This window comes from Castor canadensis, chromosome 16 (assembly GCF_047511655.1).
Source record: "Castor canadensis chromosome 16, mCasCan1.hap1v2, whole genome shotgun sequence".
Classification (NCBI taxonomy): Eukaryota; Metazoa; Chordata; class Mammalia; order Rodentia; family Castoridae; genus Castor; species Castor canadensis.
In genome coordinates, this window is record NC_133401.1 from 60278232 (window position 1) to 60294690 (window position 16459).

General features: G+C 36.1%; 1 protein-coding gene across 9 annotated transcripts in view; it reads right to left on the bottom strand.

Annotated features, from left to right (window-relative positions):
- Rapgef6 (Rap guanine nucleotide exchange factor 6) overlaps positions 1–16459 on the bottom strand; it is a 194136-nt gene that overhangs the window by 63057 nt on the left and 114620 nt on the right. For all 9 annotated transcript variants that reach the window (XM_074057169.1, XM_074057172.1, XM_074057168.1 and 6 more), the window contains 4 exons: positions 13512–13676; positions 8592–8699; positions 6816–7019; positions 4501–4609 (listed from right to left, as the gene is read on the bottom strand). In XM_074057169.1, coding sequence (XP_073913270.1) covers positions 4501–4609; positions 6816–7019; positions 8592–8699; positions 13512–13676 — 586 coding nt within the window. The remainder of the gene's footprint in view (positions 1–4500; positions 4610–6815; positions 7020–8591; positions 8700–13511; positions 13677–16459) is intronic.

Here is a 16459-nt window from a genome sequence, read left to right on the forward strand (position 1 = left end):
TTTTTTAACTAAGATTTTTGGTTCTTTATATATTCTGTATATTAACCCTCTGTAAGATGAATAGCTGGCAAATATTTACTTCCATTCTGTAGGGGGGTTCCAACCAGAAAGATGACATCACATTGCCAAAGCATGATGCTAGCTATGAAAAACATAAGTTTTGTCTTCAAAATAATAGAGAGCTTTAGGAGTCATCTTTTAAAGATACTCTGCTTATTTAAAATATAGTAAGTTCCTATTAGTTTTTTGGTGGGCATGGGGGTGGGACTGGGGATTTGAACTCAGGGCTCTGTGCTTGCAAACAGGTACTCTACTGCTTGAGCCACACTTCCAGTACAGTTTTGCTCTGGTTATTTTGGGGCTGAGGTCTCTTGAACTATTTGTCCAGTTTGGCCTTGAACCTCAATCTTCCCAATTTCAGCCTCCCAAGTAGCTAGGATTAGAGGCACAAGTCACTGGTACCCAGCTCAGCTGCTGTTTTTAAAAATTCACATTATCTTATTTAATTTTCTGGTGGTACTAGAGTTTGAATTCAGGGCTCTGGGCTTGCAAGGCAGGCACTGTACCACTTGGGCCATGCCTCTAGTAAAAAATCTCACTTTATTTTAAACCACATGGTAAAAGAAAAAAATTTTTTTTCAAGCTAAAGTCGATACTCACCCACTTAAAAAATATTTACTGACCCATGTATGTTAGGTACTGTACCAGATGTCTGCATATTCCTGCAGTAGTGGAACATGCAGTCAGATAAGATTCTTGATACAGAAAGAACATAACCAGAAAATGAGATAATAGGAAAGAAGCAATCTTCCTTAAGTCAGTCACTTTGTAGGAAAAAATAAAGGGCTCTGAATGTGGCTCAAATGGTAGAGCACTTGCTTAGTAAGCACAAGGCCCTGAGATCAACCTCCGGCACTGAAAAGAACAAAATAAAAAATGATGAGTAGATTTTAACCATGGAAAGGGGGAAATGATACTAAGTAGGGAAAATCTCAAGTTCAAAGTCCCTGTGGTAGAAGGAAAGTCCAAGAAAATGAAAATGACTATGGGAGAGAGGAAGCCAGGTATCTGAAGTTTCTGTTAAGAGAATATGAAATCTTTGAAAGGGCAGATTTACCTGCCTGCAGCATGTAGGTAAGATGACTCAATAGTTTAAAAAATGGTTTATACCATAGCAGGGTGTGGTGGCGCACACTTGTAATCCCAGCACTTCGCAGGCTGACAGATCACAAGTTCAAGGCCAGCTTGGGCTACATCATGAGACTGCACCCCACTGAAAGAAGAAAAAAGTTTGTAATGTGATTGGGTTTGTGTGCATAAGTAAAAATCTGTGGACCTTCTGTAATATGATTGGTTGAATCAAAACAAGTTAAAAGACAAAAATTAGGGGGTTGTGAGCAAATGTAATTATGATGCTATTAAATAGTAATATCAGATATGTGAATCAGAAATGAAGGTGTTCATGAATCCGTAAAAGTTTAATGAATTCTATGGCATGAAAACCAAAAATGTTTCCATGTGTACATAACATGCATAAATGCACACACTAAATAATTAGAAGCAAAAAACACCCAACTTGGGGAAATATTTGCAGCCTTTATAAGGTGCTTAAACAAATCAATAAAAGACGAACATAAAAATGGACAGATGCAATTGAACAATTCAGAGAAATATCAAGACATACAAAAATGAGCTAAATTGTACTCATTATTAAATAACATGCATTAATAATTAAAGAGATGATTATACTTATTGCAGAGGCCTAATTATACACTTAATGAAGTAGAATTTGGGATAAGCTTTCAGAAAATAAAACCCTGTAGTATTTATCAAAAGTAATTCCATTTTGAAAAATTTATTTTATTTTTGTATAAGCAAAAAAGACTACTGAAGATTTTTATTATATAATTGCTAATATAAAAAATTAGAGATGATTTAAAAAGCCCATCAATATGACAGGATTAGTTACATAGGATATTAGAAGGTATCCAGGGTTGGGGATGTGGCTCAGTGTATGTAGCATGTGCAAGGCCTTAGATTTGATCACTAACAATAACAAAAAAGAGTACTTGTTGAGCATGGTGGTACACACTTATAATCCCAGCACTTGGGAGGATGAGGCAGGAGGATCCCAAGTTGGAGGCTAGCCTGGGTGATCTCTTGAGACCCTATCTCCAAAGGAAAAAAAAAAAAAAAAAGAAAAAAGACGTAGAAAAATGGATTGTAAGAGACATGTGGGACATAAATCTTTTTTTTTTCTTTTCTTTGGTATGGAGAGGTATTTGGGTTTTAATTCAGGCTTCTGGGTTGCCAGGCAGACAATGTGAGCCACCTCCAGCCCTTTTTGCTTTGGTTATTTTGGAGACAGGGTCTCACTTTTTGCCCAGGTCAGCCTGGACCACAATACTTGATTTTTACCTCCCAAGTATCTGGGATTTCAGGCATGAGCCACTGGTGTCTGGCATGGGACACCAATCTTTGAAGATGTAAGTTACTCACCACCCACTAGGAAAAGACACAGAAAGGGGATTAAAGACACTATATGAAGTGATAATGGTCATGAAATTTCTAAAACTGATGAAAGACATGAATATACAAAATTAAAAGATCACTAAATCAAAACCGTAGTTTCTGTTATTATTTCCTAATTACTTTCTTCCCCACATTTTCTTTTGGATCTACCAGAATAGTACTCACTTTTGCCTTTTTGTTACACAGTCTGGGAGATTTCTATTCTATTACTGATTTCGTCTATTGAACACTTGATTACTACTACTATATTTTATGTGACTCTATTCTTTGCTTTTAAGTTCCATGCGAAATAACCTAACTGCTTAACTCTACTTCATGATAATGCAGAAGGACTAGGGCTTTCTTGTGGAGTTCTACAAATATCTCGTGAGACACCACCTGGTGTTTTGCTTGGCTCACTGCACTGTACCTGGGGTTAGGAAGGGTATGGACTGTAGTCCCCCTTTGGTAGGATCATAAAACTCCATCCTCTGCTACATTCAATCTGGAATTCTGCTGGTAACAGTATTCCACCACTCAGAGAGTTCTTAGTTCTGGCTTCCCTTTCTTCTGTAGATCCTTAAAATCCTTAAAGTAGATCCTTAAGATCATCTACTTTTTCTTTCAGGGTCAATGTTGTTAATCACAATATTATACTATCTATAATTTTATATATAATAATATTTGATACCAGTTAGTGATCATTATACCACAGGCACAAAGGATTTTAACATATTAGATCCTTTAAGAGAACCCTATGAAATAGAGGGATGAAGAAACAGAAGCTTAGAATGACTAATCTGTCCAAAGGTGAAAGGGTGCTTTCACTTTTCAAAATTGGTATCCCTTAAGTTAACCTAAAAGCTGGCATTTCTAGATACTAGTCCAAACTCCAGGAAAGCCAAGAACTGTGAAGATGAACTTATCTATCTATGCTAAAGAAATACATTATTGTGAAACTGCTAACAAAGTTATATTCCAAATTTAACATGATATAAGTCAGTCAAGTAGACTCAAAGAAAAAGAGGAAAAACACCAAATGTTTCATTTTTCATTCTGACTAAGCACAGTACAAAGAGGAGTCAATGTGAAAACAACTGAACTCATACTTCCTTTCCACAAGTGTAATTTTAAAGTCAACTCTTATTTCTCTAATTGCAACCTAAACACACTAGAGGAATTTCTCCCTCTACTTCTTAAGTACTCTTCAATTTTCTTTGGTAGTTTTTAATTGTTATACTGTTTTCACTGCTGCCTCCCCTCAGAATTTCAGCACAAATCCTATGGTGTGTAAAGAAATCAAATGGCAATAAATCTTTCCTAAAAGTTAAAAAAATAAATAAATTGTAGATTTAGTTAAAAGTACAGTGAATACATGTTTTATTCAGATACAATGCAGGGCTGGGAATGTAGCTCAGTGGTCAAGCACTTGCCTAACAACATTCAAGGCTCTGGGTTTGAGTTCCCAGTACCACAGAACAAACAATATATACAGTGGCGGCACCATAATCAACATTTTTACACAGAAAGAAAGGGTACAATCTCATTAGAAATCTGTAATTCACTGTTTATTTCATTCAATGCCTTACTCAATTTATTTCCATGAAACAACTTAATCTTGTTGGAAAGCTAGTTTAAAGATAAGGATTTGCACTATAGCAGCGTTCTGAAAGAGTGTGATATGATTTCTTTTATTCAGCACTCCCTCTTCTCCCAGAAGAATATTGTACAGAACATATGCTCAATAGCCATTTCATAAGTGATTGACTGAAGCTGTATACCTATTTTCAAATTTACTCTGGAGGACATAAAAATAATAAATAAAAATAAAAATTCTAGATTAGAAAACACTAACATTTTAATAGCTTAGGCAAAAATGTTTACATTTTACTATCTTCCTTTTTGCTGAAATGACTTATTTTTGTATTACCAAAAAACCCCCAAGCAACCCAAAAAACAGCCCACACAAGTTTTGACAATAAAACTCACCAAAAATATTGGTCTTCACAGTAACTGCAAGATGTGTATTATTCCTCAAAATTTCAAGGGCCTTCACAAATGTAATATTCTCAAAATTTTGTCCATTTACTTCCATTATCTTAAAAGCATTTGAAAAATACAAATTAAGACAGAGCACAGTCTAAGTTACATCTACAACCATAAAGTTTAATAGCGAAAAAATAAAATGGAACTTGAATAAAATGCACCATATTTGAACAATGGTTGTATCTGTGGGAAGCTGGACTATTGTTTAATTTTTTTAATACTGGCATATTTCTCAACTTTTTAAACTTTTGTTTTGGTACTGGAGTTTGAACTTTGGGCCCCATGCTTGCTAGGCAACCACTTCAGATCAGCAAAAAACATTACTACTTGTTCTTGGCACAGTATTCATGCTTGCAATCCTAGCTACTCAGGTGTGGATTGGGAGGATGCTGGTTCAAGGCCACGGAGGACAAAAAGCTCAAGAAACCCTGTCTCAGTCAATAAAAGCTGGGCGTGGTGACACATGCCTGTCATCTCAGCTATGCAGGAAGTGTAATAGGAAGACTGAGGTACAGGCTGGCTGGGCATAAATGCGAGACTCTACTTAAAAAATTCCTAAAGTAAAAGGGGTTGGGAGGGGTGTGCGGCTCAAGTAGTAGACTGCCTGCCTGGCAAGAACAAGACCCTGAGTTCAAACTCCAACAATGACAAAAAATAAAAAAAAATTACCAACTGTGTATGTATAATAATTTAGTCATATATTCTAAATGCAAATTTAATGCATTTCAAAACATTTGAAAGCACCACTCTAAAGCTGGGTATTATGGTGAAGAGCTATAATCCCAGCATTTGAAAGGCTAAGGCAGGAGGATTGAGAGTTCATGGCCAGCCTGCACTACACAGTGAGACCCTGTTTAAAAAGAAAAAAAGCAGCACTCTAAAATATAATGTATTTCACTGTGACTCACTGAATCAGGCAGCCAAACAATAAGAAATGTTACTGGGATGAATTTTCTTTTTGTGTAAACACTGCTGATCCTTCACAGCAGAGACTCCTCAGTTTGGGTGTATTTCAATATCATACAAGAAGTTTATTTTGGGGCTGGAGGCATGGCTCAAGTGGTAGAGTGCCTGCCAAGCAAGCATTAGACACTGAGTTCAAACCTCAATACCATACACACAAAAAAGTTTATTAAAAACCAAACAATTTTGAGGGAAAAAGGATAAAGATATAAACATGAGCAAAAATTAAGCAGCAAAGAGGACAGATCCAGGGGGACTGACTTAAAAATTCCAAAAGGATAAGAGAAAGAGAATGCAAGACAGTATATCAGAAAAAGAAACTTCTACACAAGTAAAATTCAAAGTTGAAAAAGGCCTGTGTCTCTAGACTAAAATGCTAATCAAGTACCATGCAAAGATAAAAATAAGGAGATCGATTTTTAACGTATGCCAAGGAAAATTCTGAATTCCAAGGGCAGAAAATAAAGACCATAAATAGCACCGTGTGAAAAAAAATCAAAAGTACAAAAGAAAAAAAAAAGTTAGTTTGGAATTCTTCGGGGACACATTGCAATGATGTGATACTTTTCTACAACTTTAATGTTCTGAGAGGAAAAAGAAAACACTTAGAATTTTATCCTTTATAGAACAAAAGCATCTTCAGATATGCAAGAACACATAGAACTACAGTTCTTTGCTTTTCCTCTGTTGAAAAAAAAATACAGGAAGGACTAACAACAACTATGAAATGAATAAAAATGGAGAACTATAGAAGAAATGGAGGTAACCAATGAAATCAGTGAACATAAATGATTGACTATATAAGCTTGGGAAATGATGCAAATGTCAAGTGTTCTTGAAAGAGAAGATACGTAATGTTAAAAATGGCGATAAAATCTCAGATTTCAACAGTTACTTGGGATTATGAATAGAGGAAGCAAAAACATGATAAATTTCATTCTTAGGAATACAATTATTGGATTTCACTACGTGAAAAATAATATACTGACTCTAGGATCTGGCTATTAAGCATTTCTAATGAATACTCTCTAAGTCCCCAAAACCTCTACTTTCAAAAAGCTCCCTTAAGCAAAGAAGGGGATTACTACTACTTTGAACTAGTTTCTCTTTTTTCTTTCTTGGTGGTACTTAGGTTTGAACTCAGGGCCTCACGCTTGTTAGGCAGGTGCCCTACCACTTGAGCTACTCCACCAGCCTTGACCATGCTAACTTGAAAAAATAACAGATGAGGACAAAAACAGCAGATATACTATTTATAAAAAAGTTTTAATTTAAGTGGTGGTTTATTTACTTACCTGATCACCACGTTTCAGTCCTGCATCAGCAGCTTTGCTACCAGGTTCTACTCCTTCAACAAATATACCAAAGCCCTTGTCACTTCCTCCATTAAGACTGAAATGTAGAGGGGACTCTCGAGAAGCCTTTTGCAGCACAACCTGTCTCCACTTAGCCTTTGCAGCACAGGCGATATTCAGTAACCGGAGATGACCATTCATCTTCTGTAAGGTTGAAAAGGGTAAAATATACATGCATGTATTTATTCCTACAGGCTCCTCAAATCACCTAAAATTATTAGAACGAGAGCTATAAATAATGAGCTGGGATAAATGAAAATGAAGGAAAGGGCACTTTCAGTCCAGAGCTCACTCAAGAACAAGATCTCTTAATAGTATTTAAAGATTTGTAGATAGTCACTGGGCAGGAAAGATTTCAAAGCAATGTCTCATTTATAGAAGGATGACAAAATAATTTCTCATTTCCTGAATCTTCCTAATACATACTCTACTCCTGTCTTGCTTATCTCTTGGCTGTTGCACAAAACAAGAATCTTTTAAAAACTTTATTTAAAACCTTGAATGACTCGAACCACCTTTCCAGCTTTCTGCTGGCCTACAACCTGATTCTCCTGATCTCACCCTTCCAAGTAGCTAGGATTATAGACATGAGGCTCTAGCACCAGGTTGGAACTTGGATCTTCAGACAATCTGACATCTGGCTACACTTTTTAAACCACTATGCTGCATTACTATTTATTTCCTAAAATTTCAAGTTGCTTGGAGGTGTTGCAGCTTATTTGTTTTACCTGACAGGGAAAATAAAGTGGCTTCATGAAGCACTACTATGGAAGTTAAGAAGACGACTCTGAATTATTTTAGGATATATATATATATATATATATATATATCCTATATGTGTATATATATATATCCTATATGTGTATATATATATATATATATATATATATGGTGGAAGCACACACAGAAGGGAGATCTATGAAGTTTTAATGTGGCTTTGATGAATAGAATAATCAATGAAAGTTGCAGTTTCAAGCAGGACTGGGAGAGGAGAAATCTAGCATGATCTGAGATGCAGAACTGGTAAAGAAGATAGTCTGGTTTGGATATAACCTATGGTGCACAGGAAAAAGTCTGAAAAGTACAGGAAAGACCTGACTATATAGGTGAGAAACTATTTTGATGGAAATGTGGCTTACTGATTAAGACAAAAATATGTATTACATTTGTAGTTTAAAAATAACCTCTGATCACACAGAATATACTAGAAGATAGATAGACCAGAATTAAGATCAGTTAGCAGGCTATTATAACCAACCAGGCAGAATGAAATAAAGAGGTCCTAAGTAGGAAGTGGAAAGGGAACCGCTAAGAAAGAGACTATGTGTATGCATATGCGTATGAATATGCCCAAGTCTGTGACATGGTTGACTTTAGAAAATGACTGGACATCTTGGCCATGGAATTCAAGGAAAAACGGAGGGGACACATATATAACACCAATGATTACAAGCATGGGAGACTAATAAATAACAATGTTATTAGTCTCAAAACAGAAGTGAAAGACTCTGGAAGGAGCATGATTTTTATTTGGGTTGAAGTGGCAGAAAATGAATCAAAGTCTATAATGTAGATTTGGAAGTTCTCAGAATGGACATTTAAGACACAAGAAATGATGAAAGTTGTTTTATGAGTTTTTGATCTTACTGAGGGAAGACCATCAGCAGTGTAGGGAGAGCCATAAAGTCTGAAAAAACAAATTATTTTGAGCCTTACTGTATCTTCCAGATTTTTTTCAAATTCCTCTAGAAATCGAGTCATAGCAGGGTCACCTTCAAAATCATTAAAATGATTATTTACCCATAGTAATACAATCCGTGTCACCTGTGTAAACAGAAGAGGCGGCATAAGGTTATGAGCAGCATTCCTTCTGCATAAGTAGATTTCAAAAGCATGCCCAAAACTACGCAAGAACTGAGCTTTAGGGCTAAGCCTCTGTATCCTCCCCAACCCCCTGTCCCAAGCACACAAAAGAACTGTCTAGTAGAGAAGCATGGTTTAATTTGAGCTTTTGCTTCCTTAGGTACACAAGAGTAGGACTCTGTGCCCTCAGTGAGAATATACTAAGATGCTTTATATTTTAGCAAATATAAGTGTCTTAAAATACAAATTTTGTATCATAAACGCAATCATATCAATAAAAAAACTACATCTATAGCCAAAACCAAAACTGTTAAACAAATCTGAAACTTCCTTTATTATAAATACTGTCAGTTTTTCTTTAAAGTGAACTGGTTCCTTTACTTTGCTCCTTAGATTAAGAGAAAAGTTAAAAATTAACAAATAGAAGTGGACTTGAATAATGTGCCTAACAAGTAATTTGAGTCATATTTCTAAAACTGTAACAAAATACTCATAGATCCACCATTTTAACTGTTTTAAACTACACATCTCAGTGGTATTTGGTACATTCACAATCATGCACATCCACTACCTTGTTCTGGAACATTTTTTATTACCCCAAAAGAAAGATCCATACTCATTAGGAAGGCACTTCCTATTCTGGACTCTCTTCTGCCCCAGCAGCTACACTAATTTGCTTTCCTGTCTCTGCATATTTGCTTATTCTGGGTATTTCATATACGTAAAATCACATAACATGTAATCTTTTGTGCTGACTTCTTTCACTTAGTACTTCATTCCTTTCATGGATTGATAATACTTTATTTTATGGCCATACATACCACGACGGATATTTGGGTTGCTCTCACCTACTGCCTTGTTAATGTACAGCTGTAGGCATTTGTGTACAAGTTTTTGTTTGTGTACCTGCTTTCAGTTCTTTGAGACCAGAATTATATGGGCGCTCTATGGGAGGCAGCATATGGTTTTTTTTTTAATTTTTAAAGTATTTTTATTATTCATCTGTGCATACGATGCTTGGGTCATTTCATCCCCCCTTCCCCCACGTCCTCCCTTACCACCCACCCCACCCCTCCCTCTCCCCCCAACCCCGTCCATACCCAGCAGAAACTATTTTGCCCTTATCTCTAATTTTGTTGAAGAGAGAGTATAGGCAATAATAGGAAGGAACAAGGGGTTTTGCTAGTTGAGATAAGGAGAGCTATACAGGGAGTTGACTCACATTAATTTCCTGTGCATGTGTGTTACCTTCTAGGTTAATTCTTTTTGATCTCACCTTTTCTCTAGTTCCTGGCCCCCTTTTCCTATTGGCCTCAGTTGCTTTTAAGGTATCTGCTTTAGTTTCTCTGCATTGAGGGCAACAAATGCTAGCTAATTTTTTAGGTGTCTTACCTATCCTCATATCTCCCTTGTGTGCTCTCGCTTTTATCTTGTGATCAAAGTTCAATCCCATTGTTGTGTTTGCCCTTGATTTAATGTCCGCGTATGAGGCAGAACATACGATTTTTGGTCTTTTGGGCCAGGCTAACCTCACTCAGAATGATGTTCTCCAATTCCATCCATTTACCAGCGAATGATAACATTTCGTTCTTCTTCATGGCTGCATAAAATTCCATTGTGTATAGATACCACATTTTCTTGATCCATTCGTCAGTAGTGGGGCATCTTGGCTGTTTCCATAACTTGGCTATTGTAAATAGTGCTGCAATAAACATGGGTGTGCAGGTGCCTCTGGAGTAACCTGTGACACATTCTTTTGGGTATATCCCCAAGAGTGGTTGCTGGATCAAATGGTAGATCAATGTTTAGCTTTTTAAGTAGCCTCCAAATTTTTTTCCGGAGTGGTTGCACTAGTTTACATTCCTACCAGCAGTGTAAGAGGGTTCCTTTCTCCCCTGCATCCTCGCCAACACCTGTTGGTGGTGGTGTTGCTAATGATGGCTATTCTAACAGGGGTGAGGTGGAATCTTAGTGTGGTTTTAATTTGCATTTCCTTTATGGCTAGAGATGGTGAGCATTTTTTCATGTGTTTTTTGGCCATTTGAATTTCTTCTTTTGAGAAAGTTCTGTTTAGTTCACTTGCCCATTTCTTTATTAGCTCATTAGTTTTGGGAGAATTTAGTTTTTTAAGTTCCCTGTATATTCTGGTTATCAGTCCTTTGTCTGATGTATAGTTGGCAAATATTTTCTCCCACTCTGTGGGTGTTCTCTTCAGTTTAGAGACCATTTCTTTTGATGAACAGAAGCTTTTTAGCTTTATGAGGTCCCATTTATCTATGCTATCTCTTAGTTGCTGTGCTGCTGGGGTTTCGTTGAGAAAGTTCTTACCTATACCTACTAACTCCAGAGTATTTCCTACTCTTTCTTGTATCAACTTAAGAGTTTGGGGTCTGATATTAAGATCCTTGATCCATTTTGAGTTAATCTTGGTATAGGGTGATATACATGGATCTAGTTTCAGTTTTTTGCAGACTGCTAACAAATTTTCCCAGCAGTTTTTGTTGAAGAGGCTGCTTTTTCTCCATCGTATATTTTTAGCACCTTTGTCAAAGACAAGTTGGTTATAGTTGTGTGGCTTCATATCTGGGTCCTCTATTCTGTTCCACTGGTCTTCATGTCTGTTTTTGTGCCAGTACCATGCTGTTTTTATTGTTATTGCTTTGTAATATAGTTTGAAGTCAGGTATCGTGATACCTCCTGCATTGTTCTTTTGACTGAGTATTGCCTTGTCTATTCGTGGCCTCTTGTGTTTCCAGATAAATTTAATGGTAGAATTTTCAATCTCTTTAATGAATGCCATTGGAATTTTGATGAGAATTGCATTAAACGTGTAGATTACTTTTGGGAGTATTGACATTTTTACTATGTTGATTTTACCAATCCATGAGCATGGGAGATCTCTCCACTTTCTATAGTCTTCCTCAATCTCTTTCTTCAGAAGTGTATAGTTTTCCTTTTAAAGGTCGTTCATATCCTTTGTTAGGTTTACACCTAGGTATTTGACTTTTTTTAGCATATGGTTTTAAGAGGCACTTCTTATCAAAAGCATGTCCAGAACTAAACAAGACTGAGCTTCATGGCTAAGCCTTTTGCCTTCCGCAGTACACACAAGGATTTTCTAATGTGGGTTATGTGGGTGATCTATGTTTAACTTTTTGAAGAACTGCCATATTGTTTCCCAGAGTTTATACCATTTTACCTTTCCATCATCAATGTTATGTGTGTGTGAGAGATGGTATCCTTGGTAACGTTGCTATTTTCTGTCTTCTCTTTAAAAAGCATCCTTAGTGGGTAGGAAGTTGTACTTCATTGTGGTGCTATGTTTTGAGTTAGGGTCTCACTATGTCCAAGCTGATGTCAAATTCACTACGTAGCCTAAGCTAGCCTGTAACTCTAAAATCTCCTGCCTCAGCCAACTGAGTGCTAGAACTGTAGGCATACACTATTACATACGGCTTTCACTGTAGTTTTGGGTTTCATTTTCCTATGACTAATAATGTTAGACATCTTTTACATGTGCTTACTGGCCATTCAAGTACTTTCTTTGGAGGAATGTTTATTGAAGACCTTTGTCCATTTTATAATTGTGTTGCTTATCTTTTGTTGTTCAGTTTTAAGAGTTCTACTCTTTTCAGAGATGTGATTTTTTTGTGCTCCCTGATAGTGGTGCTTTTTTTGGGGGTGGGTAGGGGCATCAAGGGCCACAATGCTTGCTAGGCAGGAACTCTACCACTTGAGCCACACATCTAACTCCTGATAGTGTTCTCTGATGCATAAAAGATTGTAATTTTGATAAAATCCTGTAATATTCATAATAGTTGAAAAAATACCTATTTTTTCTTTTCCTACTTATACTTTGCGTGTCATATCTGAAAAACCATCACTAAATTTCTGTCTTCTAGGAATATTAGTTTTAAACTTTAGGTCTTTCATCTATTTTGAGTAAATTTTTGTAGATGGTATAAGGGTCCAATTCACTTCCTTACATGTGGATTTCTAGTTATTTGTACATCATGTTTTTGTTCATTCTCTAAGTATACCTTTGTTTTCTCAGCAACTGAAATAACTATAATTAATTCCAGAAAAGGAGGTGGGGAAGGGCAAGACTAGTTTTGGACACTTTAATCTCCTAAATAATAGAATTTCATGGTCTATCCACATCCAACTTATTTTCCTTTAAAATATAAATGACAAAGACACACCAGGCTTTTTACTTTCTTAAAACAACTTACTTCCTACCAATTTACTGAAGTATCACTAGTCTTTCCACTAACTATGCAAATATACCCCATGAAATAAGGTAAAATAATTTAAGACAGCAAACAATGTTTAATGCAAAAAATTACTCAAAGGAAGTTTAAATTAGGAGGGATAAACAAGGATTTGAGAAGCTTTTCAACAAATGACTATAAGTCTGTAACTCAGAAAAATTAAGATATTTTCATTCTGAGGCTTAAAAACCATCTAAGCCCTCTTTTAAAAAGTTTATTAATCTATTTTATAATATTTTTTGATCTACCAAATTCTAAAATATTATCAGGTTTCCTGAAATTTACAGCTATATCACACCTTTTAAGGTTCATGTTCACTTTTAACAGGCTACTCTGTCATAAAGGTAAGTAAGCAGTGAGATGTCTTTGCTGACGTACTAAGTTTTTAGGTGACTGAATTTTTTTCATCAAAATAAACATTAACCTACCAACTGCAAAAGGCTGTGTTAATAAAATTAAAAGGCTGAAATCACTTTTATGCCCTGGGTATTATAAAACCTACCTTATCCCTTAAGCTGTCAATTTTAAACCATTCCAACAGCTTGATTCCAACATCCAAAGGGCTTTCAAGAAATGTCCTGTAAGTTAACAGGAAATCTTCTATGTAAGTTGGGTCCACAATGGAATGTTCTTCTATTAGATGCATGATGAGACGTTCAGGTGTTGCCTAAAATGGCAGGAAGGATTAGAAAATAAAGAGGAATCCAGTAACTCCTATTGATTAGTCCCCTTTGTAGCCAGCCATTCCCTTAGACAAGTTTCAAAAGTAGCTTCCTTTAAACCCTTATCACTGGGAGGAGGTAGTCACTTTAGGTTGTAATTCAGAAGTGCCTAGGAGTTTAGAGTGAGAAAAGGTGAAGGAGTAAGGACCAAACAGCATTTATCCAGCTATACCTGTTTTTACTGACTTACCTCATGTGGGCTGTAACAAATGGAGGCACATAACAGAAGTGGAAGATCGAGAATCAAACAAAATAAAAGAAAGGAGGCAAGAGAGCAAGCAAGCAAACTTTGTTTCAAAATTAATCCACATCAAATTCTCTCCTTAATACATCAATTTAAAATGGCCAGTTTTACTGTAGTTACTTCATTGAACAGATAGTTTCTCCCTGCTAATTTTTCATCTTGGGGGGAACCAGAAGTCATGTAGACAGTTTTTACATTCAGAGTTTTAAATGATTACCTGTCTCCAAATTTATTAAAAGAAATGAAAATATTGCTCCTCTTTGAGCTTTTCAACCAACATTAAAAATTAGCCTTTGCAACTTTTTTTGAAATAAACCTGATGTGATATAAAAACCTACTGTTCGTGGTGGTGTATGCCTGTAATCCCAGCTATTCAAGAGGCAGAGGCAGGAGAGTGGTGATTTTGAGGCTGGTCCATGCAAAGTTAACAAGATTGGATCTCAAAAGCAAAATATAAACAAGAATGGGTGGGGGTGTGTGCCACTCAAGTGGTAGAGTACTTGCCTAGCATGCAGGTGGACCTGGGTTCAATCCCCAGTACTACAAACAAAACAAAACGAACTGTTGCCCAAACTCCAAACTTTAATTTGCTGCATTCATTCAAACAATTTATTGTTCAGAGTAAGTATATAGTAAACATATATCAATACTAACAATGCACTTATTTACAAAACTTTTTTTAAAGGTACCCACTGCTAGTAAGGTATGAGGAAGTCAGGGGTAAGGTTTTTCATATAATTTAGGGGACAAAGAGACCACAGGTTATGAGTATGAACTCATGGGTGCTTAATACATACAGATAAAGTTATAGATGTATATATAGTCAGGCATAGTGGCCAAGTGATAAGGCATCAATCTCAAAGATGTGTATATATTTGCAATAAATGTACATACATACATTTCTTAGCTATGTCTGTTTAGAGGCTCTAAAAACAATGCTCCCTCAATAGCTATATATATGTATATATCTATGTATTATATATTATTTAATATTATATAAAATATATTTTATGGTGAGTGCCTAGATCTTGGTTTATAAATGCTATCCTCCACTACAAAGATCATGGGCTCTCTGGAGAAATGAATGATTTCCAAGCTGGAGTACAAAATGTTTATGACCAGCCAGGCACCAGTGGCTCATGCCTATAATCCTAACTACTCAGGAGGCAGAGATCAGGAGGATGGCGGTTTGAAGCCAGCCTGGGCAAGTAGTTTGCAAGACTCTAGCTCAAAAAAACCCTTCAAAAAAAGGGATGGTGGAGTGGCCCAGTACTGCAAAAAAAAAAAGTTCATGATGAGTCTTATTATTTGTCAGATGATAAGGAAGTGCTCAAAGGATGGGACATTCTAAAAAAATACAGGAGTCAGCCTAAAGAGGGATTCACTGACCACAACTCAGACAATTTCAGCATTAGAATAATACTGATAGTAAGGTAATATAACACATAAATCTATATTAATATAAATAATAGAAAGCTAATCCTTAAAGAATGACAGCTAATAAACATAGAAGAAACTGTGGAACTAAGATAATGCCATTTCAGGCAGGAGTAGTCAATGGTAGTAAAAACTGGTGAGTAGAGATTTGCACCTAGTTGTTACTATCCACAAACTACATATTTGAGGGTAATACATTATCTCAGAACACCTCTCCACCAGGTATTCATTACAAAGAATCAAATGGTGACTTTATAGTGAAGAAACCTGGCAAACACATACCAACATGAACCAGGTAATGAAGGTTAGTTTCATCAGTTGTGGGACAGGTCAACATTGTGTACCCTTTGATGTGATGCACTAAGAGCACATCATCATTTCTGTGGAATTCCTTTCTTGAAAGCATGTCTTGAGTTTGGTCATGAAAAATGGTGGGCAGATCTAGGTAAAGGTTAATATTACAAGACAGAAGACCTGTGTTCTTTAAGTCTGCTGGGGACATGACTAAGAACTGGAGTAGAAGGAAGTGATATGACAACTAAATGCAACTATGGTCCTGAATGAGATCCAGCATCAGAAATGGAAAAGTAACAATGTTGCAACTATTAGTGAAAAAACTAACAGGGTCTTTGAATTGAATGATTTTATTTTAGAAATGTTTTCTTCCTAGCTTGGAGAATTCTATTATGCTTATGTAGTAAAGTGTTCTTGTTTTTTAGGAACTATATATGAAATATTTAGGAGTGATGAGGCATCACATTTGCAGGGTGTTCTCAAATGGTTCAAAAAGACTGATGATAGAGGAACAAATACAATGAAATATTAAAAGGAGGAGAATCTCACTTAGAGAGCTTTCTGTACTGTTCTTGCAACTTTTCTGCAAGTTTGAAATTATCTAAAAACAGGAGTTACCCCTGCACCCCTGCCTATGGCAGTCCATCTTTTCTACATACAAAGCTTAATACTCAACAGTTTAGGAAGAGACAGGTCTGAGGAAGAGTCTAACTCTCAAGGAAGAACTGATTTATCTCCCTCCTACTATTAAAT